This window comes from Pungitius pungitius, chromosome 2 (assembly GCF_949316345.1).
Source record: "Pungitius pungitius chromosome 2, fPunPun2.1, whole genome shotgun sequence".
Lineage (NCBI taxonomy): Eukaryota > Metazoa > Chordata > Actinopteri > Perciformes > Gasterosteidae > Pungitius > Pungitius pungitius.
In genome coordinates, this window is record NC_084901.1 from 16,122,976 (window position 1) to 16,147,152 (window position 24,177).

The window sequence follows — 24,177 nt, forward strand, 5'->3', positions numbered from 1 at the left end:
AACAAGCAAGCAAGTTAAAGGTCTTAGTTTACCTGGCTCGCCGTGCTCTGCTGCCAACGAAAGTGCTTTAGGAACCGACCGCTTCAAACGGGGGCCCTGAATGATCTCCCCCCCCCCACATTCGGCAATTCTTTTTCAATTTGGATGAAAAAAAACAAATGGGACTTTTAGAGGGGAATGGTTGAATTCAGACGACACCCCCCGACCAACCCCTGCACCCGGGCTCCTTTTCGGGGTGGTGGTGGGGGGGGGGGCCTTTTGAATTCGCACCTCGCCGCGTCAGCGTGCAGCTATGCGTGTCTGCGCGCAGCGACGGGTCCTGTGGGAACGTCACCCAGGATATCTCATTGAGGCCGAAGGGAGGACGCATCGGAGGGCGGGCGAGCGCTCGGCGGGTTCAAAGGGCCCCCGGCAGGCATTTAGGGCTCCACAAAAGAACTTGGCAGATCAGTAAGTGAAGCCCAATGTACTACATTAGTGTCAGGACCCCCCCCACCCCCACGCGTCCCTCCCACTTTGCACTTTCATCTCTGACACGGACGTATTGACTTAGAGGAAAAGGAGGGGTGCCAGGTCCACCAAGGTGGGATGGGTAGCTGTGTGTGTGTGTGTGTGTGTGTGTGTGTGTGTGTGTGTGTGCGTGTCCCATTCAATTCCCGAGGTGAGGCGGCGGATGCCGAGGGGGTGACCACTGACTCGTATAAGTCACCCAGAAGCCCTTTTTTCCCCCTCAAACTAGAAGTCACAGGCCGACAAGCGTGTGAGACCTAAACGGGACGGCCCTCTTCCTCTTCCTCTCACTGGAATCAGCCTCACCCCATTAGGATACGCTGACCCCGTCACCCCCCCCCCCACCACCACCTCCTCCTCCCATCAATGAACACACATCCCCTTTCACACTGTAGGGCCGCGCTCTCCTGCGGGCTACTGAAGTCCAGCGGCTAACGCGGGGCTTTGGGTCGCAACGGGGTCGCGACACCTTGACATTGCGGAGGGTGGCAGGGAGAGGAGCCAGGGGAGGGAGGGAGGGAGGGGGCAGCTACCTAGGAGACCTTTCAAGTAGTACCTTAAAGGAGTAAGATAAAAAAAAGAAAGAAAGAAAGCAACAAAGTGTTTTAGCAATTTGTCCCCCGTCACACGTTGTTTGCATGGAGTCATTAGGGGCCATTTAGGGTTTTTGGGAGGAGGCCGGAGAATGTGGGTGCGGGCGCTCCTCTGGGGAGGGGGGGGGTGAAAATGAAAGCTTCGCTCTTCGACAAATCATCCCTGAGTGCCGTCCCCCCCCCCCACCCCACACACACCAAAATTCAGCACGCCGTCGGAACACTGACGGCGACTCGGCCCCTTCCCGTCCAGCGGGGGAGTCGAGAGTCGCTGCTCTCTTGTCGCTAGTCGCTAAACACGTGAAACGACTTTTGCTCTGACCCCCCCCCCCCCAAAAAAAAAAATCTGTCCGTCGGAGCAGCAGCTGAATAACAACCAGCCGACAGACCCCTGGTGGTGGTGGGGGGGCGGGGGGGGGGGGGGGGGGGGGGGTTGGCGGATAGACGCTTGGGTCTCTTGGACGAGCCGAGGCAATCAAAAAGTCTCGCTTCTCAGACTTTCTGCTGAACAATGCGAGGGCCTTAATGACATAATAGGCCTTCAGAGCTGGGTGGACTGGCGGTGAAAGACTTGGGAAGTCAAATGATGGAAGTAGTTTTTTTTGTCAGCTCTTAAATTTGTTTTTCCTCCCGGAATTCGACGACCCCGTAATTGTTTTCTTGGATTGCCGTAATTATCTAATTAAGGGGCTGGTTGTTTGTAATGTGGCACAAAATTGCTCTGAGACTCAAAAAAAAAAAAAAACAGCAGAAAGGTTTGACTAATTCCCACAGAATGGCTGGTTTTTAGGGCCGCGTTTAAACCAACACCTCGCGTGTTCTTTGAAATGCATCTTCAGCCCTTTTGATGAAAGGCCGTCTTCAGACCTCATTAACGGCACAAAGGCCCGACAGTAAATCAAAAAACAGCTTTAAAACAGCTTTAAAAAGGTGACGCTTCACAATCAAAAGGATGCTGGAGCCCACCAAGAGTGTGACCCGGACCCACCCACCTAATTTGATAAGGACTTTGATTTTAAGTCATTAGCTTAATGTTCGGAGTGAGAAGTACTAAGTGAGTGTTCGAAGGCAAAAGCTGTCAGGCTAATGTTTATCTGATTACCGAGCTGTCTGAAAAGCACTTCCTCAGGTGCGACTGGTCTGTTGCGCGCTTGTCGGGGGCAACGCACAAGTTTGGTCTCATCTTGTGCAACCAAACCCAAATTCAGGAACATTTTGGATGAGAACAATGGCACTTCAAATATTGTTAAAACCCACCACTCCGTACTCTGTTAATTACAATCGTTGGAGTTAATGCAGGTCTTTGTGCATTTGGTTCAAAGCCTATTCAGAGCCATATTTCAGGCCATTGTGTATGTTTTTAAAGCTAAATTCAGGCAGTTTGAGGCTTTTCAGAAAGATGAAAGACGGGAAACGGCAGAAAGAAAAGTCCACTGTTTTTGCTTCTAATCAATTACTTCCTGTTTGATGAAACGTGTCCAAGCCTTTGAACACAGCCTCATTAATAGGACAAATATATGGCATCCGGTTGGGGCAGAGTGAGGCGTTTTTGCTTTACTGCTAAGCCCAGCAAACTAAACGTTTGCTTTCAGGTCACGACGAACAGTTTGCGACGAAATCGACGACAGAGGTTTCTCTTTTGCATCTGGACGGAGAGAGAAACCCCAAAAACCCCCAAAACCCAATCCCATACAAGGGGTCGGTTCTCTCTCTCTCAGAGTCCCGATGGTCCCCTTTACAATTTAACCTCAACAATAAGTCGCACTGGAGTGCGGGCTGGTGCACAAAAGTCCTCTTCCCGCCCCCCCCCCCACCCCGCCTAGTTCGAGAAAGGTCCCCCCAGCAGTCGCTCCTTGAGCTGTTCTCTGCTCTGGTAAAGCTAGCCCGAACCTGCAGTTCCACTCATCCTAATCGCTGAGCCCAATCCATTCCCCTGTCTAGCACCTCTTCAGAGGCCGCTCGCCCCTTTGTTCTGACAATACACAAACGACCATTCAAATGGAGGGACTCTGTAATCAGTGAAATACTAGCCTCTGGGCTTTGTAGAATAGAAAAAAAGGGAGGGGGGGGGGGGGGTGAAAGAGAGGGAGAGAAAGAGAGGAACATAGAATGAGGGAAGAGAGAGAGAGAAACTCCATCCATGACCAATCAACTCTAACTACCTGTCTGGCTTTTTAGCTGCAGATGTTGTTTGTGAAAAAAAAGGGGGGGGGGGGGGGGGGAATGTGCCCGTTCCAGATGTACAAAGGGAAGGCAGGCTGGTACCTCCACCCACCGCTCCACGCCCATGCAGGTTTTGATATGGCCGATGTTGTTCTTGCTCATGCCTACGCCGTTTCCTTCAAACAACTATGTGATGCATTGCGTCACCTTACGCTAAATTTAGACAACTTGGAAGATAAGATGAGATATGATTGATGCCGTCTCACTGTCGGAGCATGCTGAGATCTTACTGGATCACTTGGGGTTGAACTTCACATAAAAATGTCTCTATCACTTATCTCGGTAAAGCAAATACATAAATATTCCTACGAATCGGTTAATCTGCGTTGTAAGATAGTAAGAAATTCAAGGTAGTGTCTTCTCTATAAATAGTGCTGAAATGTTATTTACGGTTGGGATCAGATCAGAAAATGGATCAACCGTTTGCTTTATCTTGTTCATGTGTTCTTTCCTCCACACCTGCAGGTACGAGCGCCTTTTCAATATATTGACTGCATGCTTTAGTCAAGTGGATCGTGCAAATGAACGATGGTGGAAGGTTACTTTGTTGTATTTGTGTATTTGGTTCAATTAGTTTCACTCTGCACTACAGCAAACAAACCACGGAACGTAAAAAAGAAAACCCGGCGGGTTGTTTATTGTGCGGAGCTTTGGTGACCTGATCGTCTGCAAAGAAACAGGTTTGAGAGTTTTAGTTTGTGGGCCTTTGATTTAAAGTCATCGTGTGCACGTTTATATCGCACCGGAGCCCCTGAACGGGCTTCGACGTGACCCGTTGGCAGAGCAACACATTTCGTCTTTCCTGTTCAGCCTCACATTGATAAAACCATCTCAAGGGTGAAAAGTATGGAGGGAGAAAGAAAATGCAAGTCAACACAATCACGTAAACTCACACTCAAATATTTTGACATTTTAGGTTTGCCTTCTATTCATAAGGGATAACAAATGCAATTTGTGTGTCCTCATAATTGGAAGCTTCACTGAAAGAAAAAAAGAAAAGAAAAGGAGTAGCCGTTCTCAAATGAAAGCAGTTGAACCAGTAAATCAGCTTAAAGCGCAGCTTTGTGTTGTAGGTCAAAAAATGCATTAGTTTAACCCAAATGAAGTGTGGGACGTCCCGCGTTGCCAACTGTACGTCATCCCTCCTCCGCACTCCTCTCCTGAAATCCATTTCATGAATGTGAATCACAAATTGTGCAGCTTTGCCTACCTGTGCAGGGGAGGAACACATGGTGGAGATACTGAGGGTTTCCTTCAGGGTCTTTTCAAGGAGGCCCTTTCAGCTTCCATAGGTCCAAACATTCATTCATTCGTGGAGAAACCTCCTCCTACGTGTGCAGTTAAGGTATGATGTGTTGTTTTATTCTTTAGTGTGTGCGTTTCTTGACAAACCAAGCGGAGGGTAAGTGAACTGAGAGCCCCCACCACGTTAAACCATCGCGGAGAGTGAAGGAAACTGGAGATGTCAAGTGAGGAAACGTGCAAGGTGCATGACGGCCTCCCACAGAGCTCGGGGCTTAAGTCATTACAAGATATCAGCTTTTTGAAGTTAGGGGACTGACAAATTACCTTGTTGCACGACACTGGTGTGAGTGAGGCATGTCTGTCAAATAAATGATGAAAGTGCTCCCTGGGGGCGGCTGCTGATCTCGGAAAGATAAGTGTGAAACAGACGAATGTGTGCTGGGTAAAGTAAACTCGTGTTGGTTTTGGTCTACTCTATATATATATATATATATATATTCAAATGTAAGATATAGGTTCAAACTTCCACCTGCGGTTCCCTCGAGGTAGCAGAAAATACATTTGTCAGCATTACCATTACGTAGAACTCACCACTTAATTTGCCGCCAACTGGCGAGGCAGTGAAAGGTTTGACTGAAGTCCTCCATGATGGCAACAGGACCACGATGCCCCTCACACATCAAGACTTGATGATTCATCTCAAATTATTGTAAATATAGTAAATCTGGTCTCCTGACCCTCAGCCAGTGATGTCGCTCAGACATTAATATTCTACGCCCAAGGAGCCCGATGAGCAGATTGAGCGTTAATGATGAAGACCAAGCTGGAGGAAGTAGGTTTGACGGTTGCTCCGTTCTGATGCGCCATTGACTTACATCTTCGGGGATCTAATTACTGAGTTAAAGTCTGACTGCACTCGGGACCCACTGAGGCGACGTTGATCGATTGGTCGCAGCGTAACAGCTTCACTTCCTGCATTGAACTCAATCCAATTACAAGCGCTCAGTGGAGACGCATGTGAAGACGCAGTCCATCTCCAGGGGACAACCGGCCTCGCCAAAAGACCTGCAGTCTTCCATTGGATGTGATCTACAAGAGACTTATTGGCAGTAATTATCTAAGAATCCCACTAAGCTCTTCCCAATTGATCCCATTTTGACCTTTCGTAACAGTGAGATGGTTTGAATCGAATATATTTGCTGTGTCTTAATTCAACCGCGTCAGAGCATGTGACCGAGGCATCGCGACGGTACCCTGATCAAAAACACAACCCTCAAGTCACATGGAATCTGACATTTCACTGGAAGCACTGTCATACCTCACTTCAGTCCAACCTTCACCGAACAAGTCACCCACTCGTCTTTTCTCACTATACGCCCACACGGGAAAAAGTGGGAGCTGAGGCCACAGGAGAAAGCGGAAGTGTCTCTTCAGAGTTACTTCAGTCCTGAAACTCCCCCCAGACCCCCCCCCCCCCCTCCTGCTGAAACATAGAGGAGAGGCTCCTGGGTTTATGGGCAGAGGAATGCAGCTCACATCTTTGCCATAGCAGCCGTGGAGGTAATGCGCTCACATGTTGGCTCTTGTCGAGGTGAGCGCACCTCCTTCTCCTGTATTAATAACCGCGTGTCCTATTGCTGTTTTACAGGGCCTGTTTTTTTTTTTTTTTTCGCTTACGGGAAGATAGATGACGGACTCCCCCACCTCTTCCTCTAATTTACACAATTACCCCCCCCCCCCATGTCTGTTTTTCTGAAATGTTCTCAATCCCTGAATGAACAACACTCAGCAGCCCCCCCCCCCCCCCCCCCTCAGGAGTAGACTTCAGCGGAAATAATGTGAATACGGCACAAAGATAAATCAGACGGGAGAGTGCAAGGAGTGAAATACTTAAAAATAGCTCTTTTCAGTATTCACACTGTGAAAAGGCAACAAATGACAGGAAAAGTGTGGCCTGTTTTTTTCTTTTTTGTCCTGAAAAATGTTGACACAATCAGCCGTGACAAATCGACTTATAGATACGAGGAATTGTTATAAAGATACAGCCGACTGTCAGAAATCTGAGCCCCGAAAGAGAAAATCACTGGCGATGACAATGATGGCTTCCTTTCCGTCTAATATAAACATACCAGGATGATCACTTTTTCCCCCCCAGGGCAAAGCCATTGTTCCATTTTGAAAGCTCCTCGTGAATGCTTGAAATGTTCCCTCGATATTCCCCCCCCCCCCCCCCTGACCCCCCGTGCTCGTTTATTTGTTTGTATCCAGGTGACGTGCCAGCCTGTCACATCAAGCACAGACGGCCTTATTTCCTCAGAGCAAAGGTCAAAACAATCGTCATGGGAGGGACTACCCCGAGGAAACGGACATTGTTTAACGACGTACTCAAACGCGACGCGTGTCGTACAAAAAAACACGACATTCACCGTCAGTTTTATGCGACAGACGTCGAAATAAAATCCGCCGGCCTATTTGAGGACACAAAGAGATGTGAAAGATGGAAATAACGACTCGTCGCACCACACGCCCGATGAAGGGTAATCAAGTTCAAACATCAAAGTTGTGTTTCGGTGCCACTTGGGGCCGCCAACGTGCACATCTGACCGTGCGCGTTGGAAAAAAACAAAAAAAAACACACACACATCTGCCTGTCACATTCCAGAGGAAAAACACTGAGCTGCGTCCGGACCTTTATTCGATCATGCTTATGACCGCTTACAGCCCCTGACCACACGTCTTAACCACAGAATCGTTACATGGTAATAACACGTGTTAACACCTGCTGTCATAACATGCGTGGGCTCTTTTTGTCAAAGCACATGCACGGATGCGTTTGAAATCACATATTCCTCATGGTCGTGAGAAAAAAAAAGAAGAAAGAAAAAAGGGCGTAAAAGTACATGCCTGCAGAGACATGACCTTACATTTCTTTCCAGCAGAGAATGAAAATATTGTCCTCAATTAAGACGTCCCGCAGGTAAACCCCAGAAACACAAATTGACTGACTGACACGGTTCGTTAAACCCGAGATCAAAAGGAGCTACCACTCAAAAAAAGAAAATATACAGATATAAGGTGACGTTACATGAAAACAACAATCATGACACTGGATTTCGTGTCCATCCACCACTGCTTTTAAGGCGTTGTGAGTGCGGTGTCCGACAGTGATGTTAGCGCTCCCTGAAGGCACTTTAAAGAACACTGCAGGGTGAGGTTGCACATTCTCTGCCTCGGATTCATGGAAAAGAGAGCCCGATCTCTCAGGAGAGACGTACTGTGCACTTTCAACGCGTGTGGAGAGAAGCGTGTGGAGTATCACTCTTGGCAGCAACACGGGTGATTGAATCAAATGGAAATGTGTGGATTAATTGATACTAGTTGCTACAAGCCGGACTGACACGACGAGGCAATGCAGTGATGGCACAAGTTTTTTGTTTTTGTTTCTTTTAAGCACATGCGAACAGATTTCTAAGATCTTCATAATTGACTCGTGCACAACAGGCTTTGACTTAAAGAAGGGACGGCACACTTAAATGTTTTTTTTGCACTCTAAACTAAATGATATCGCTAATCTGAGACACACCAATCCTGAAAATAATATTTAGATAAACCAGTATTTTGTCGGGAGAGCTAAAAAAAAAAAAAGTTTTTTATAGAGGGTAAAAACTATTTTTGCAGTTGTGTGGAAGATTTGGCGGCTTCTAGTGGTGAGGGCGTAGATTGCAACAAACTCAAAATTCTGCATGCAGATTTCGGAGAACCATGTGGAAGATGTGAAAATATGCGTGTTCATATCTCAAAGCCAATGTTTGTCCGTTCTGAGCTAATGGAGAAAATATAGACTGCATGTTCTAATTAAGTCAAATTCATATTAACAATGATTGCAACAATGTATCATTAAAATGGTATAAAAGTCAGCTTTGTGAGACAAAGATGATATAGACAAAACTTTTACAGGTTTAAAAAAAAGGCAGCCATGGGTTAAATCATATACTGCTGGTAGATACCACATATTTGGACTTCTTGTGCCAATATTTGCAGTGTGTACATTACCGTCACGGCTCATTGACCAGGTAAATCCAGGTGAAGGCTGTAACACGGTGCTGCTTTCAGGAATTAAATCATCAATCAGCTGCAACCATCACAGAGGAGACCGGGAATAGAGGGAAGTCTGGGTGAGAAACACGTTGGGTTCTTCACTTGGGATTAGCCTCTTTCCTCAGTCACTTGTGTAACATCGTCTTAGATAGGCATCTGAAATACAATTCTGGTTGGATTTGCACCTTAAATGTTTGCATCATCCCGGAAAATTCACCTGACATCATGTCAATAAAATCACACAAAATGTACTTAAATACAGTGTTTCCCGATTGGCCCCACGTTGTGTTTGGCGGCCTCACACAGGAGTAGTGGTACGTGCGCTAGCTCACGTGCACTGCCCACTTTCCTTGACCTGGTGTGCTTTTACTGGTACGGAGAGGCATTAACTGAAGGAGGAGCACCACCAAAGGGTCAGGTCCCCCAAATCCACAACACAAACCCATATTGTGGTGCGGCTCCTTGGTTTCCGAGGCGTTCAAACCGCTTTCCCTCCACTTGATGTGCCCCAACTAGGCCAACCCTTCTTTACACACAGATATATTAATACACACACACACACACACACGTGTATGTCCTTTGGGATTTGGGTGCGTGTGTGTCAATACCTGCAGGCTGGCTCAGTCGAACCCTGGACTGGAATTCAAGACAACCACCGTGGAGGGGGAGGGGGGGGGGGGGGTGTTTCCACGTGCCTCCCAGTCGTCCCGTTGGGAGCGCGGCGTCGTGCGTCACGCCGCCCTCTCTTCTTCGTGGCTGCGCTTCAGCTGGCAGCTGACTCACACTTCGGGTAAAAGGTTAATTAATTAGAACATCGTTAAGTCTCCCTTTGAAGTCGGCGCCTGGGCTTCAGTGCCGTCCAGCGGCGGGTTTCAATTAAAGGGGACGGCTCACACGCTCGCTTTAAGACCACGTGCACGTCTGGGGAGCTTTTCCCTGCAGCCATGATGAAATGAGTTAAACGTCGGGCGGGGGGGGGGGATTGTTTAAACATCAATTCTGGTCCCAGTGACCAGTGCTGCACCGTTGGGTTGAGCCACGCCCCCCCCACCAGGGCCGCGGCCCACTAAATGGAACAAGGCCTTGATTGACGTTATTCATGTTCAAATGGACAGTTCACTGGGGACACACAAAGTACAAATCCAGAGAAAAAAAAGTCTGGATATTTTTTGTGGCTTTTCCCGCTTCTCAAAAAGATAAAAGACAGAAACAAACTTTTAAATGTTTAAGCCTCACATCTTGAAAGTGAATTTTGTCACTTACATTGAAATTACTTTAAAAAGGAAAATTGTTCCCACAGAATTCTAGCAATAAATATGCCTTTCAGTCAAGTTCTTTTCGTAGCATTCTTTGAATACATGAAAAATTAGAATTAAGAATAAAAAGCCAACTTAATCACATTCTTTCTAAAATAATTGAAGTGTTGTGAGACTCAAATAATCCAGGGAAAAAACGATTGCTACATATTTACATCCAAATATTTGACTTTATTCAGATAAATGTTACATGGATAAAAAAAACAACAACAATGGATGGATACGTTCATCTGAACAAACCCTGAACGAATGAATGAATGAATATCCACGCGAGCATAAACTAATCAAAAGAAGTGGACTAAATGCACGTTGTTTCGGCTTGATTCAGGCCAGCCAGCGTCTGAGTGTCTGTTACAGCTTCATCTGCCTGGTTTCTGGCCTTGAGTCGCATGCTGATGTTTTTCAGGCGGTTTCTCGGGTCACAGACAAAATGCAACAACTGGATGGAAACAGCTCGGATCATAGAAAACATCTAAGAGCGACGTTTAGTCGGGTACTACCGTAGATACATAAACTACTCATTTTAACCACATGAGCCATTAACACACATCGGATTATCAACAAAGAATTTCTTTCCACCAGATGAACTTGTTTAGTTCCTGGCTTCAAGTTTACAGAATCAAAAGTGGGACAACTTAAAAACGACAAAGGGTCGGAAAAAAATAAAAAAGGTTAACAGGTAGGTGGGGGGGGGGGGGGGGGGGGTAATACTCATAAAACACTTCAATACCAAAACTAGAACACAACATTTCAAACAAAAATGCAAAACCAGCTGTTAGCCGGGGGCGGATTACACTTAAAAAATGTCATCGATTAGCTGCCGCGCTGTTAAATAAAAGATTTGCTTACAGGGACGAAAAGGTTCATTGGGTTTGACAAGTAGAAGATTATAAAACCCATTACTGGAGGACTCAACCATGAACTCATACGCATGCCAAGGCGTCCGGCTCCTACGGACACCTCTCTACATGCAGGACAACAGAAGGACAACATTATAAAATATTTCGGTTGATTATCAGGGAGATTTCAATGAGACGAACTAAGCTGCAGAAGGGGGATTTTGGACGATCCTTCTCAACGGGAGGCTTAAAACGGAGCCATTTGATGGGTTAAAGATGGTGTCCAACGGCCAACATTTGGCTCATAAAAGGCTGGCGAATACAGAACCAGGATTTACGGCCATAAACACGTAAGCACGGAGCCATTGAAGGCTCGTTGTCATCCGAGCACCGGTTTAGACACTGCAAACAATTACGGGGCTCTTTATGTGGTTTCTGTTAAGCTGACGTAATTTTCTGGCCTTTTTACACCTTATGATTATGTTGTAATAAATAAGATGCTCTGTGATCATAGGCTTGTAGCTTTTAATGCATTAGAGTCAACTGAAAACGGTGTCCGTATTTGCTTTTTGAACTTTTTGTACACTTTAGTGTCGATTACTTTAAAAAGGAACATTTGAGTCAGAGCAGCTGCGTTGGCTTTATGAAATTAATAACAAATTATCAAGAATGTTTTCTGTAACCACTGAAAAAAAGAACTCTCTCAGACTAAATGGGGTTGATATGAAGTCACGCTGCGAGAACAGTTGATGAAGTTCAACATACGTACTCATCTCCTTGAAAGTTTTGAAAGATTATAGGTTTAAAAAATCCGCCGGCATAACCCTCCCCCCTCGTACATGCTGCTCAGACTCGTTTACCTCAGTTCACAACAGAGATATTTAAAGGCACATTCTGCAATATCTCCTATTGCATTGTTGACTTAGCGAGGACACGCAGTGTCACGGATGCGAAGCACTTGAAGCCGGACTCGCCATCCGCATTAAAACCACAGAGCGTGCAGGCGAACACGTCTGCAGGAAGTGAGATGCTCTCACCTTCTACCGGCCAGGAGGGGAGCACCTTCTGGAATTCGGCAGCCTCACCACCTGCAGTTTTTTTTTTTTTTTTTACGGCCGACGCTCGCGGGTTTAAAAATATTCTACATTGCGAGGAGGTTTTGAAATGTGGTTGAGAAAAAAGAATAGATTTTTAGCAATTTTACAAAAGACTAGCCAGCGGGTCCTCATTGGTGGTGCCGTGACCTCCCCTCTGTATAGCCGGTGCAGATTGGCATGCGATGGAGCGGTGATGAGCTCCGGGAGGTGCTTTGCATCTCGACAAAAAAAAAAAACAGTGACAGCTGCAACATTAATGGCTTCGCCCACTTTACGCTCACTTGGAGTTAGCGGTGAGACGACACGATGAGGCGGAAAGTAGGAAAATCGCGCTGACTGTGCCTTTAAATGTCTTTCAGGTTGTAAAACGCACCCGTTTTGTTACTTCTTCTCAATCTTCAGTGTTTGTACATAATCCCAAAGGTCCTTGGCCACCTGAGAAAGGTACAGAGGAACGGGTGGATGGAGGGGTGGAGGGGAGGGGAGGGGGTAAGAAAGAGAAACACAGACGTGAGATTACAAATCCTGCAAATTAAGTGGTACGACTTTTCCTCCAGCGTGCCGTCGGGAGCGCTGACTCGAGACGGGGCTGCTGGGGAGCGACGAGGGGCTGGGTGGGGGCAACAGCACATACCAGAGCGTATGACTCGGTGCTGCAGGTCTGACACATCTCAGACCATTAGATGATGAAACCAAAGCGCTTCCACAGATGTTTCTTCTACACACTGGGATCAACAAGCCCCGCCCCCTTTACCCTTTTCCATTACTGGGCTGAAGGCGCCTTCACCTGCTCTCATGACTGTGCGGTGAGCGCTTTGAACGCAGCATAGCGATCGCAGGTTAATGTTCAAATAGCCCTTTTTTTTAACAAATGTGAGGCGGAGGCAAAGCATTTAGCCTGTAGTTAACATCTAAAATGGTCCTGGGTGATTCATTCGTGCTCCACCAAAGTGCAGGGGCTGTTGTTCTTCTTCCAAAATGACAAGCAGCATTAGAAAAGATTTAAGTCCTGCGTTTAAGAAGAAGAAGAAGAAAAAAAATCTTTTGGGTTGGTCAAAGGCCTTGAATGCGAAAGAGACTGGTACCATCCACATACCAGCAGTCCCTTCATTAAGGCTACAAAAGACACTCTCCAGTAAATCACAGAGAAGGTTCGCCTTGGCAGGTGCACTCCCGTTCCATCTCCAAACAGCCCGCTGACACAGAATGGAGATAATTCATAGTGAACACACTCTGGACGGAGTGAACAATGGCGCATGCCTGCGAGTCCATCAGCGCAAACAAAGCTCTCACAGCTCGTATTAAGGCCGGATGTAGCATGGTTTAAAAAAACAAAAAAAAGCCGAATTGCACATTTACAGTAAATTACATTCAGCTTTTATCCAAAGCGACTTACAATAATAAGTGCATTTCAACCATTAGGATACAAACTCAGAAGAGCATTTGATGTCTGAGAGAGAAACGCGAAAGCGTCACAACCAGCGGCTCACCATCACTTACCTTTTTGTCCGTGATTCTAAAAGAACTCCTCACGTAATTCTCAAACTTCTGCTCGGTCTTCGGCAGCGGTTTTCCCTGATGAAAAAAGAGACAAAATTAAAAATTAAAAATAAGCAGGCCGGTAAGTCATCAGCGTAACCACGCGGCAGGATTTCAGTTAGGGGGGGGGGGGCAATTAGCAACGAGAGGCCTCACCTCTTTGGCCGCCGTCGACAGCTTGCTCCTAATCTCGCTGGGAGAGAGAGGTTTAGCCGGGCCGGCCTGGGCTTTGTCTCTCCCCCCCGGGGCAGGTTTCTGGGGAGAATACATCAACTAGATAAGAAACACTGAGGGATACGTCCAATAGAGAGAGAGAGAGTTATGGAGCTGTAGATGAAAAGATAACTTCATATTAGGCCGCCATATATCTTGTGGTACTTAGTTTGCAGCTCTATTGACTCTTAATGGCGACGGACACGTCAGCTGACCAGCGGGCCGGGCTGGACTACAGCCCTGCCGTGACCCGTGGAGTCGGGGGCCCGCGTTTACAGGCTTGGCGCGGATAGCCAGCTGGAGGAGGATGAAAGCGCCCGAAAAGGACAACAAATTCTAGTCTAATTACACCGTCGTTTTCAAACAAATACATCAGGTACAAATTATGTTTTTATTGTTTGCAAGCGGGAGAGGGCATGGCCCGACTCTCCGATGAGTAATAGAGATTGTTTGTCAAAAGCGCTTTCCCCTTGATGTCAAATCCTAACGACCGGGCCGAAAGGAATAAAAGCAATTAAGGTTAAGCGCTTTTAAAAAATATATATATATATATATATATATCGAAAGTTATGCTCAAATGAATGACTTCCATAAGACAAGATTACACTTTTACACTTCACATTTATGGACGGTCAAGACTGAATCAACACACCTCCCCCCGAGCGACCCGTCTCTCCCTTTTATCTTTATGACCGTCTTGGTGACCCGCAGGTGTGTTCGGATCCCCCCCCCCCCCACCACACGAGCGGTCCTAAATTAGCAAGGCCTCTGAATGTGACAACAACAACAAAGACACGCACGCCATACGCCGCGGCCGCATGTTGCACAAGCGGAGGAGCTTGTCTCTGCACGTGAAGCCTGGGAGGAATCCGGGGGAAAATTGCAGGGCTTCATTGATAGCCAGAGATGTTTTAGGAGAGGGGGGGGGGCAGGGGGCAGGGGGGCTGAAGCAGCTCTTCAGAGTCCAAAGACATTCGTTAAATCAGATCTTTGGTGCCTGGTACAACTTATTGAAATTTCCAATGTCACCATTTGAGTCGGGAATTAAACACTGACTCAGCAAAAAAGCAGGAGGCAGCCGGACAACATCAGTGAAGCATAAAGAGAGTTTCTGAATCTCCCAACTGTTCGTTTGGATGAGCGCCAACAACAAATATCAACCAAGTCTTCTTCTTCTTCTTCTTACTTCAAACAACTTCAGAAACCACGGGGCAAGACTCAAAATCGTTAAAAACAGGTGGAATGTTCTGGAGCAAATAAATTCTCTAAAAAAAAAAAAGAAAAGAAAAAAATGCAATAATCTGTCCTTGTCCCCGAGAGAGCAGCATTTTACGGCACAGATGAAAAAAGCCTGATGCAGACATACCACATATGCTGCTGGCTCCCAGCCAGACAAATGTACTACGTATTTATTATTTATGGGAAGCCCTCCACTTCCAAGGGGACAGCTGTGGAGCCCGAAACAGCTGATAAACACACAGCACCGGCTTTTTCATCTGGACCGGACGCTGATTACAGATGCCACGAGACACGGAACTTAATCACAAGCACATTCATTCATTTGATGAGCCGCCTGGTTCTCCAATCCTCAGCGCATCGCCTCAGTCCAGAGGCGTGTGGGGGGGGAAACCTCATTGGCATACTCGGACATGTGAATAAAAAAAGGAATTGACTTTTTTTTTCTTCGTCGTCCTTCCCCCTCACGGGAATCGTCAATAAACCCCAAACAAGACGAGCACCTGCTGCAACACATGCCTTATCGGTCGCCGAGACGATGACTCACACACCCTTTCGGGGATGAGCCCAACGCAAGCGGCCGCGTACGCTTTTACGACCGTGACGTGCGCGCCGCGAGGCGTCGTCTACTCCCAGGCCCGTCGATCAGGAGACGCCAGCTGCGCGAGATGAAGTGACTTCGGGTCGGTTTCGCCGGTTTCTCACGTCCAGCCCCAGTTTACGCGACGAGCGGCTGCCGCTGCCGCACGCCAGAGGCGAGAACCGCGCTGCTGGCAACACATCTGACGATCCGATCTAATGACCAGTCACCTGTGTTTAGCAGGAGAGAAAAAGAAAAAAAAAGAAGAAAAAAAACAGACATCCACGCCCGCTTCCTCGCTCCTCGGGGGCATCTGGAAGCGCAAGCTGCACCAGACATCAAACGCTGGTAATGGGGAGCAATTGGGAGAAGGTGTGTCCAGGAAGTGAGGGGTGTGAAGAGGTTGCAGCGAGGGAACAGTTGTTGTGTAGAGCAGATTGGGGGGGGAGGAGGAGGAGGAGGTGGGAGAGGGAGGGAGGGGGGGGTGGTTTCGGCTGCCCATCGGCTAATCCCCCGGAGCATTTCGAGAGCCACTGTGCTGTGCCCGGACAACGGCCGCTGCAGAATTAGCTGCACTCTCCCACACACACACACACACACACACAAAAAAAGAGGGGGGCCATGGGTTTGAGGGAGGAGGAGGAAGAGGAAGGGGGGGGTTGTCGCTTCATCGCCTCAGAAATTCAGCAAACCAGAAGCTCTGTGTTGGACACAATAGAAGTCACAGGTCTTTCCGTCCAAGGCGTCAGACATGAAAGCGCAAAACGTGACTCTCACGCGACGTGAAATGTGTCAACCTGCACAGGCGCCTGCCCTATTTGGATTCCCCCCCCCCCCCCCCCCGTGTGTGCACGTGCGCAGCGGGGCAGTTGTGAGGACATCAAAGGTGGCGGGGGAGGGCCCAGGGGAGGGTGCTGCAACTCAAGACGCCGAGGGTCAGGCCGAAAGGTCACGGGGTTTAAACCTTGCCCCGGGAAACCCGTTTGGAGGTCAGGTGTGTTTGCTTAGAGAGCGGCAGAGTTCAAGCTGTGGGTTTTGAGAGGCGGCCGCCCGAGACATTCCATCCGAGAAATTAACTATCAGGTTGAGCTAATTGCAATGTGCGTTTATCACATTCCTCGACTGGGGGGGGGGGTCTTCCTTTTCTTTTCCAGGCATGTTTTAATTGTCAAAGCCAATGAAGGCAGATTACCTGAAGAGACACCTTTTGTCTGGTCAGACTGGTCGATTTGACAAAAAGAAAGCTTTTTTTTTTACAGGGGCCCCGCGTTGTGTGATGCACGGCGCTCGAGGGCCTCGTCGGGCTGTTTCAGACACAACGTCAGAAGCAGGAGGTCCACGTCAGCTTGCAGGGACGATTCAAAATTGTTGCTCTACACCGTTTTAGTTCGTACACACATATATATATATCCTGTTAATGTTAGCAAACGCTGCCTCTTCCTATCAAAGCTGCTTGCTTGTTATCCGGCATGCGCATTGTTTTAGTGAAAAGCCACTGCGTTACACACTTTTGAGGATGACACTTCATGTGAGGTTCATGTGACATGACAGCATGAATAATGAATCAGTCGGATAATCCCCTGCACAAACTTAATCCTAATAACTGCCCCCCCCCCCCTCTTCTAGGTGTGAAGTCTGTCCATCAACTGATGGAACAACACCTGAGCAGGAGAGTCTTCTCTACCTTCATCTGGGGTTTGACTGCTGATCCTGAGGGTTTCCCCGCGGGGCCGTTTTGTTTCACCAGAGTCTTGACGGGATTCTCTGATCTCTGAGAAAACCAACAACACAAATTCATAAAGAAGGTGTCTCCAGTAGGACAGGAAACATGTGCAGAAATATGTATATATATATATATAGAAAAGATAAGGAAACAAGGTTTGTTTTAGAAGCTTCCGAACTGTCCCTTGTGTTGAATACAAAAGAAGACATTCCAAGCTGAGGAATTAAATGAATCTCTGCAGTAAACAAAACCAAATGTGGGACGACCCCCCAGGTCCCACTGAAGATGAAAGAAGCTGACAATTAATCGACCCTTTGTGAAAGAAAAGTGCTGTGACTTTGAAGAATGAACCGTTTCAGTATTTGAAGCAAACTAAAAGAAATTTGTTAACATTGTTTACACATTAAATATATACATTATCTCCCTATCACAGCTTTTTTTATATTGCGTTTTCACAGAGCAACTAAATGCAAACTACATTTGTGTAATTTGCCAGTTGAAATTAGGTATTTCGACTCATCCATGTAAAGTCATATAAACTTGAGTTGAGAGCATTTTAATCCACAAGTGTATAAAATGACAAAAAGGTCGGCCCGGTTACCGTAGTCTGCACTGTTCATTTCGGTCCGTCAGCTCATTGAGGAGCTCGAAATTTGTAATTTTGCGCCTTGAAATTTGACAGATTCTCGAGTGTCTCGGTAACAAGGCTTATGTGATACAAACATAACTGGAGCCCAATCAGACAGGTAATAATACTGCAATCCTCTCCACGTGGATGAAATGACATCACTGGGTAATTTGTCCGCGGTCATTGTTCTGCACTGTGGAGGCCTTTCCTGTCAGGTTACCGTTGCACTCAGTCACCTGTGTAATTACCTTGTAATAGCCGAGGCAAGTACCTGCATTTCCTGAGCACCAACCCTCTCCTTGGAATGGACTAGAAGTGTAATTGCCTGTGTTGACATAACTGCTACAAGGCAATTACACATGTTATTTCCTAGAGCCGTGGCTGGTAGCGGAAGAGGCTGTGAGGAGCCTCCAGTCGGGTTGCCAGATTTAATTTAGCAATTAATAAATGTAGGGAAATAAATATACAAAGCACATGGAACTATTATTCAAATCCTTCATAGATGCTACTCGGGGTTTGAGGATGATCTTATGAACTCAGGTGGAGAAGTTTATCGAATAGTTGCTCCACAAATCCCTTTGCCTCTACCCCAAAGTGAAGAACACCACTGAAAGACTTTGCGCCCCGTTTCTAACCAATAAGGAGCTGAGCCTTTGGGGTCCTTCCGCGATGTTTGGAAATCGAAGTTAGGAAGTGGAAAGATTTTCCACAAAGGTGAGACAGCACTTTCACACATTGGAACAATTAGCAAATAACAAAAAAAACCTGTTTCAGTGACTCACTCATTATCCCACTTAGTGTCTTTGTCTTAACATGTTTTCAGAATGGTGATCTTCATCGTCTCAATTGACGGTGTGAAATGCAGTTGCCTTGGCAATGCGGTCAAATTGCGTTTGAAATATCTAAATACAAACTTAAAGTGAACTGAACAGGTTTGCTTTTCACAAAAAGCAGAAAACACCAACGTTGTGTGAAAAGAATTAAACAGAAGCAAACCTTCAGGTGAACAAAATGTGTCCCGTTAAATCAGATATTTCTAATCAAAGAACAAGTGCACCGGATTAAAAACCTGATAAAGCATTGGTCTCTAAAAAAAAATGCTACAGACGCAGAAAACAAACCAGACTTTGAAAAATTGCTGACTTAGCATTTCAATCATTACAATACCGACTTAAGTTCAGTTCTTTCGTTACTAAAGAACGAGACGAGGGGACAACCACGGCGCTGAAGAGGGGACGGCTGAAGCAAAGGGATTAAGGTCATGGAGGAGGAGGGTGGGGGGGGGGTTGGGGGGGTCGGGGTGGGAGCGGTACAAGGAGACGGGAGGTGGAGGTTTTTTTGGACGTGAGGACAACAGAATAAATCAACAGGTGACAGAAAATGCTCAGCTGTCATCTGACCCTCGAGGCCGGGATCGGCGCTCACGTCGCAGGTATGCGCATCTGCCCCCGCTTTGATCTTCCGCCTGGCACAGTGTGCGCTCGGGATAGCGTGTTTTTAAAAACAAAACCAAAAGAAGAAAGAAAAAAAAAAAAAAGGCAAAGAAATCACAAACAGACAGGGACGTAAAAAAGAAAAAAAAAAGAAAGAAAAAAGGGGCAGATACACACATGCGTCCACACACTTGCAAACAATTGTGGTAACACGCAAAAAACAAGTGTTCAAAGGGAAAAGGCCAGGTGCAGCGCCACAACGGCACGAGAGGCGATTAAAAGCAGCAATCATATTAACAGTGGGATGACAGAGGGACAAAGATATGCAGCGTTGCACAAAAATGTGCTTCCCATAACGGAGGTGTGTGTGTGTGTGTGTGTGTGTGTGTGTGTGTCTCCACATGCGTATTGTAGATATATTCGGTTATGTTTTTCAAACCATGTGCATTTTTGTATGCTTGTGTGCGCACACATGTACAGTAGGTGAACTTCTGTGTGTGTGTGTGTGTGTGTGTGTGTGTTGGTGACACGGTGAGAATTCAAGCAGATTACAGAGGAGAAATCCGATCATTACGCCACACACACACACACACACACCCTGTGTTTTACTCGGGGAAAACAGGTGGGTACATGAGCGAACAGGATGGAAAAAAAACGTTCCGTGCTTCGCCTCGTACAAGAAAAAAGAAAAGGTGGACGGTCAGTGAGTGCAGCGATGGGAAGGGCCTGCCGAAGGAAACGCTACTATAGGACACGGCGGGTGGGAGTCTACGCGATGTGCTGCAGGCAAAAGGGGAGCGGGCAGGACGCGGAGAAATGCCCTTTTACAAGGAAAGGAAGACTATGGCCGAGGGGGAAAGCCCTCGGCTACTGTGACACCTGGTGGACGACTGGGGGCCGGAGGACAGCCAGACTCCATTCATCCGGTGTGAGGCGTCTGGTTCGAGCGGCGACGTCTCAAAGCACAAAGCATTTATGGCATTGCAATCCATTTAACTTTATCCAAACGCAATCTCAAAAAAACCCAATGGTATTTAAACTCGTAGGAGTTCATTAGCCAATAGACAGGTGGAAGTGGACATTTAACATTTATAACACGACATCGTTACTCCTTCACTTAACTCTCTTTTGCCAATGTTTAGAAAAAGAACCAAGCTTACTTTTTTTTGTTCTTTTCCAGCATTTTTCTGAGGCTTCACATCGTTTTCATCACTGTCGTCATCTTCATCATCACTAAGAAAAAAAGAAAGAACAAACAAAGGATTCCTTATAATATTTTTTTTTTGGTTTGCACCACAAGAGGAAAAAAAGAAATCATCATTAAAAGACATACTCGTCCTCATCCTCGTCACTGTCGTCTTCATCATCGTCAGACTCCATCTTTAGTTTTTTCTACAAGGAAAAGGAATCAGAATTTCACTACAGGTGAAACTCCTCCATCGGCAAGATCTCCCTTCAGATTTGAAAAGTCTTCAGGGGGGGGGGGGGGACCCCCCTGTTATAATGGTAGCTAAATGCACTGAGGTAGCTACCAGCGGAGGCTTCTTCCCCGAAATGAGGCCCGCGGGCCGCTTCACCGGTGAGCTGTTGTTCTCCTCCTCTTCATCCTCCGAATCCTTCACGCCTACAAAGCAAACACTGGCTACTAGTGATCAAAGTTCAGATTTACCTGCAGAACCCTTGAATGGGCAAACATTATTGGAAACAGAGGATGAGATGAAGTATTATCTGAACATTTTTGTGATTAGTTACGGGGTAAAAAAATTAGATGCTTTTTCCATTTGAAAAATTAGTTTGTTTTACTCAACGAAACTGTTAAGCAAATCAAGTTCACCCTAAATTAAATTCTGACAAAATATAAGAGACCTTATGTCTTTATTGCCAAGCTAGGTCGAGCTGAACATTTTAATAAGTAGCTGATTCAGTGTGAAGCAGTACTTTTCAATGAAGTAAACGGTCTGGCAGCGCCGGCACCATCAGCACCCTGAATACTCACTAATGAAATGCTGCCCGCTGATGTGGACCGGGCCAGAGCCAGACTGGAGACGGAAGGTAACTGGAGGCGTGATCTCAAATCCACCCAAACTCATCTGGACAAGAAAAAGATCACAATCACCACAACAAAATATGCAATTTAATCATTGTTAATACACCATTTGTATCCTGTATTAAGATGAAGGTCTCTCATTTACCTTCTTAACTAAGCCTGCATGTGCTATGTTTTTCCTTTTAGCTTTGGTCATTCCGTAAAGCATTAAAAGCTTGCCAGTTATTAAAATGTTCTGTAAAACATGCTATAATAAATGAAAGGTATTGCTTAATAGATGTGTGTGTTTTCACTTACAGAGGGCAGGACGGACGGCTTCAGGACAACCAGCGGCACTTTGGTCGATTTCCCATCATACGTGAGGCCTTCGATTTCCACCATGTGGAACTTGTCCTCGGCCTCGGCCCCCAGACACACCTGGAAGAGCAGCAGACGACTGTACAGCAACACCACGTCCTCCACGTCTGGACACTTGTCCCTCCTGCCCCCGAAACCCTTTGACTGAACTGATGGAGCGCAACGCTTCCTCTGACAGGAGACTATTAGAGGATTATGTTAATAACTAACAAAAAGGCATTTGGGGGGGGGGTAACCCATATTTTATTGGTATGGCAAAAGATCTTGCTGTGAATATTACATTAAAAAGTGATAAACTAACGTTATATATTAGAAATAGATAGCCGTGTGAAATCATGAAAATGACCCAAACAACAAACATGTAATTACAGTCACTTGTTCCATGAAAACAACGACACATTGTTTACTTTAACTGTGTCCAAACATTCAAGAGAAAAGGAACACCAAATGGCAAACGCGTATGAACAATGTGTAATGTGTCTGAAACTAGTGCGTGCGACAAAATGCGTCTTCCTCACTGCTTTGAGTGACAGCTGCTGCTCCGCGTCATCGTCATCCGCGTCGACTCTGAACTCGCGTTTGTCCGATTTGAGGGTGCAACCTGGAGAAAAACAACAACCTGGCGTTGGCACTTCTATTGAATAACGCGCACACACAAATGCATTCAATAGCCTGTTATTTCTCCCTGTAGCCGCGGGCGCTGCAGGCTTCGCTCGGCTAGCTAACAAAGGGGCTCGATTGGCGCGCGGGCAGCGGAACTTCCTCTAGCTAAAACAAAAAAAGATAAATGCCTATTTGTGCGTGATAACGTGGCAGTTAAACTAATTGTGTAAACGGCATTTTTCTTTCAAAGGTATTTCATTTTAAGAGAGCTCACCAAACAAATACATTTGTGGTCTGCTCAAAACTGAGATATCGTCCTCCATCTTTGTTGTGGGTGGTTACACTTCCGTTAACCGGTTTGACGGAAATGTTGCCAAGCCAATGAGGAAACAGAACGTCACAGTGGTTTCTGGAGATTGCAGCCAATAAAATTAAGACTAGGAGGGACTTATCAAATGTTGTGTTCTCATGGTTGAACACTAGATGGAGCTCTAGTAATAGAGATTGAGTAATTTACCCTAAAAACAAATGGCCAACCCCAATTATCAGGGAGGTTTGAGGCCATTCATTACCTTTCACCAGAGGCTATTATAACACTATTAATATTAAATGTGTGTAATATAATAATATTACAGTCTACAAGAAGGCAAATGTTCAAATGTTTTTTTTAATCAATTGGCTATGCAATTAGATGTAAGTAGATGCATTTGTACTTTGCATGACCCCAAATTTACTCATTATCCGCAGGGTGTTTCTTACAGTAGTTTTTATTTTTCCTAATTTGCAAGGGCTTCCTCAAATAGTCTTTACAGCTTCATATTAAGATTAGGATATTCTCCCTAATGTCTATCACTTACTGCAATATTTGGACGGAATAAAAGAGGCCTTTGGTCAGTAATATTAAAAGGGCAGCCCAGGGGGCAGTTGCAGCTTTAAATTAGTCTTCTGTGGTTGTTAAAAATGTTGATAATAAAATGGAGAGCATTTGCAGTCTCACATATTATAGAGAAGATAAATTAACCAGGTTTGGAACTCACCAACCCTTTTTGAGGAATGGCTTGTTTTAGAGGAAAACACCCAAGTCCACTCTTTTTTTTGTAATTTTGTATTTTGAGATTATATTTTCATTTAATTTGCATAATATGTATGAGATCGTTAAATATACATAGAATGTCAGTTATGCCATTCCTTTCTTGTAAGTCCATATTTTTGTCCCTCTGGATTCCTTGTCGTGCTAATGGCAGTGATGATTAAATGTTTTCCTTCTTTGTAAGCCTTTGAACCAAAGTGTGCTGGACGCTTTTTAACCTCCCAGTTCAGCGCTGACACATTTTTTTTTTTAAATTTCTTTGGAAGCCGTGCAGCCTTTCACCTTGACTCGCTGACTACTCGGCTCGGATTCACTTCTGTTGCATGACGAAACATCTCAGGGAACTGAGGTCTGAAAGGGGGGCAACAGCAGCTGTTGTTGCTTAATTGCGAAAGCGGTTTGACCCTAATTAGCGCCTCGGAGCGAGCGAGCACTTGGCCGTCCCGCGTCGAGCAGGCGATGAGACGACGATGCGCCCGTGCCAGCACAGCGTGCACCCGTGAGGAATGACTCGTCTTCATGCCTGCAAGCTTGAAAGGGTTCGAAGAGCCACAGACTGCCAGGACACGTCCGCCGAACCCCTCTCATTCCGCGCTCGTGCACGGGAACTTTGCTTTACACATTTAGCTTCAGCGCAGAACCCTGGAGGTGACATTACATGTCATCCATCTAGTGGATCGGGGTTTTTGATTTCCATTTGTGGCCATCTAAGGATGTTCCCCACTGTTTACACATCCCACCTGACCAAACATCAGAGGGGACCAGTGAGGATGGCGACACATCCCATCGGAGTTGGACTCTGAGCCA

The 24,177-nt window shown here is 46.2% G+C and overlaps 1 protein-coding gene across 2 annotated transcripts; it reads right to left on the reverse strand.

The window, feature by feature from the left end:
• Positions 1-10,135: 10,135 nt before the first annotated feature.
• Positions 10,136-22,662, reverse strand: npm1b (nucleophosmin 1b). 2 transcript variants are annotated; one of them, XM_062560504.1, is made up of 11 exons: positions 22,555-22,662; positions 22,196-22,278; positions 21,618-21,737; positions 21,270-21,363; positions 20,806-20,897; positions 20,607-20,665; positions 20,434-20,506; positions 17,174-17,260; positions 13,617-13,715; positions 13,422-13,496; positions 10,136-12,356 (listed from the first exon to the last, which is right to left on the reverse strand). In XM_062560504.1, the coding sequence occupies exons 1-11, from the start codon at positions 22,601-22,603 to the stop codon at positions 12,303-12,305; spliced, it is 885 nt and encodes a 294-aa protein (XP_062416488.1). In that variant the 5' UTR covers positions 22,604-22,662; the 3' UTR covers positions 10,136-12,302. The 2 variants fall into 2 exon arrangements, with proteins under 2 accessions (XP_062416488.1, XP_062416490.1); XM_062560506.1 differs by lacking the exon at positions 17,174-17,260.
• Positions 22,663-24,177: the final 1,515 nt, after the last annotated feature.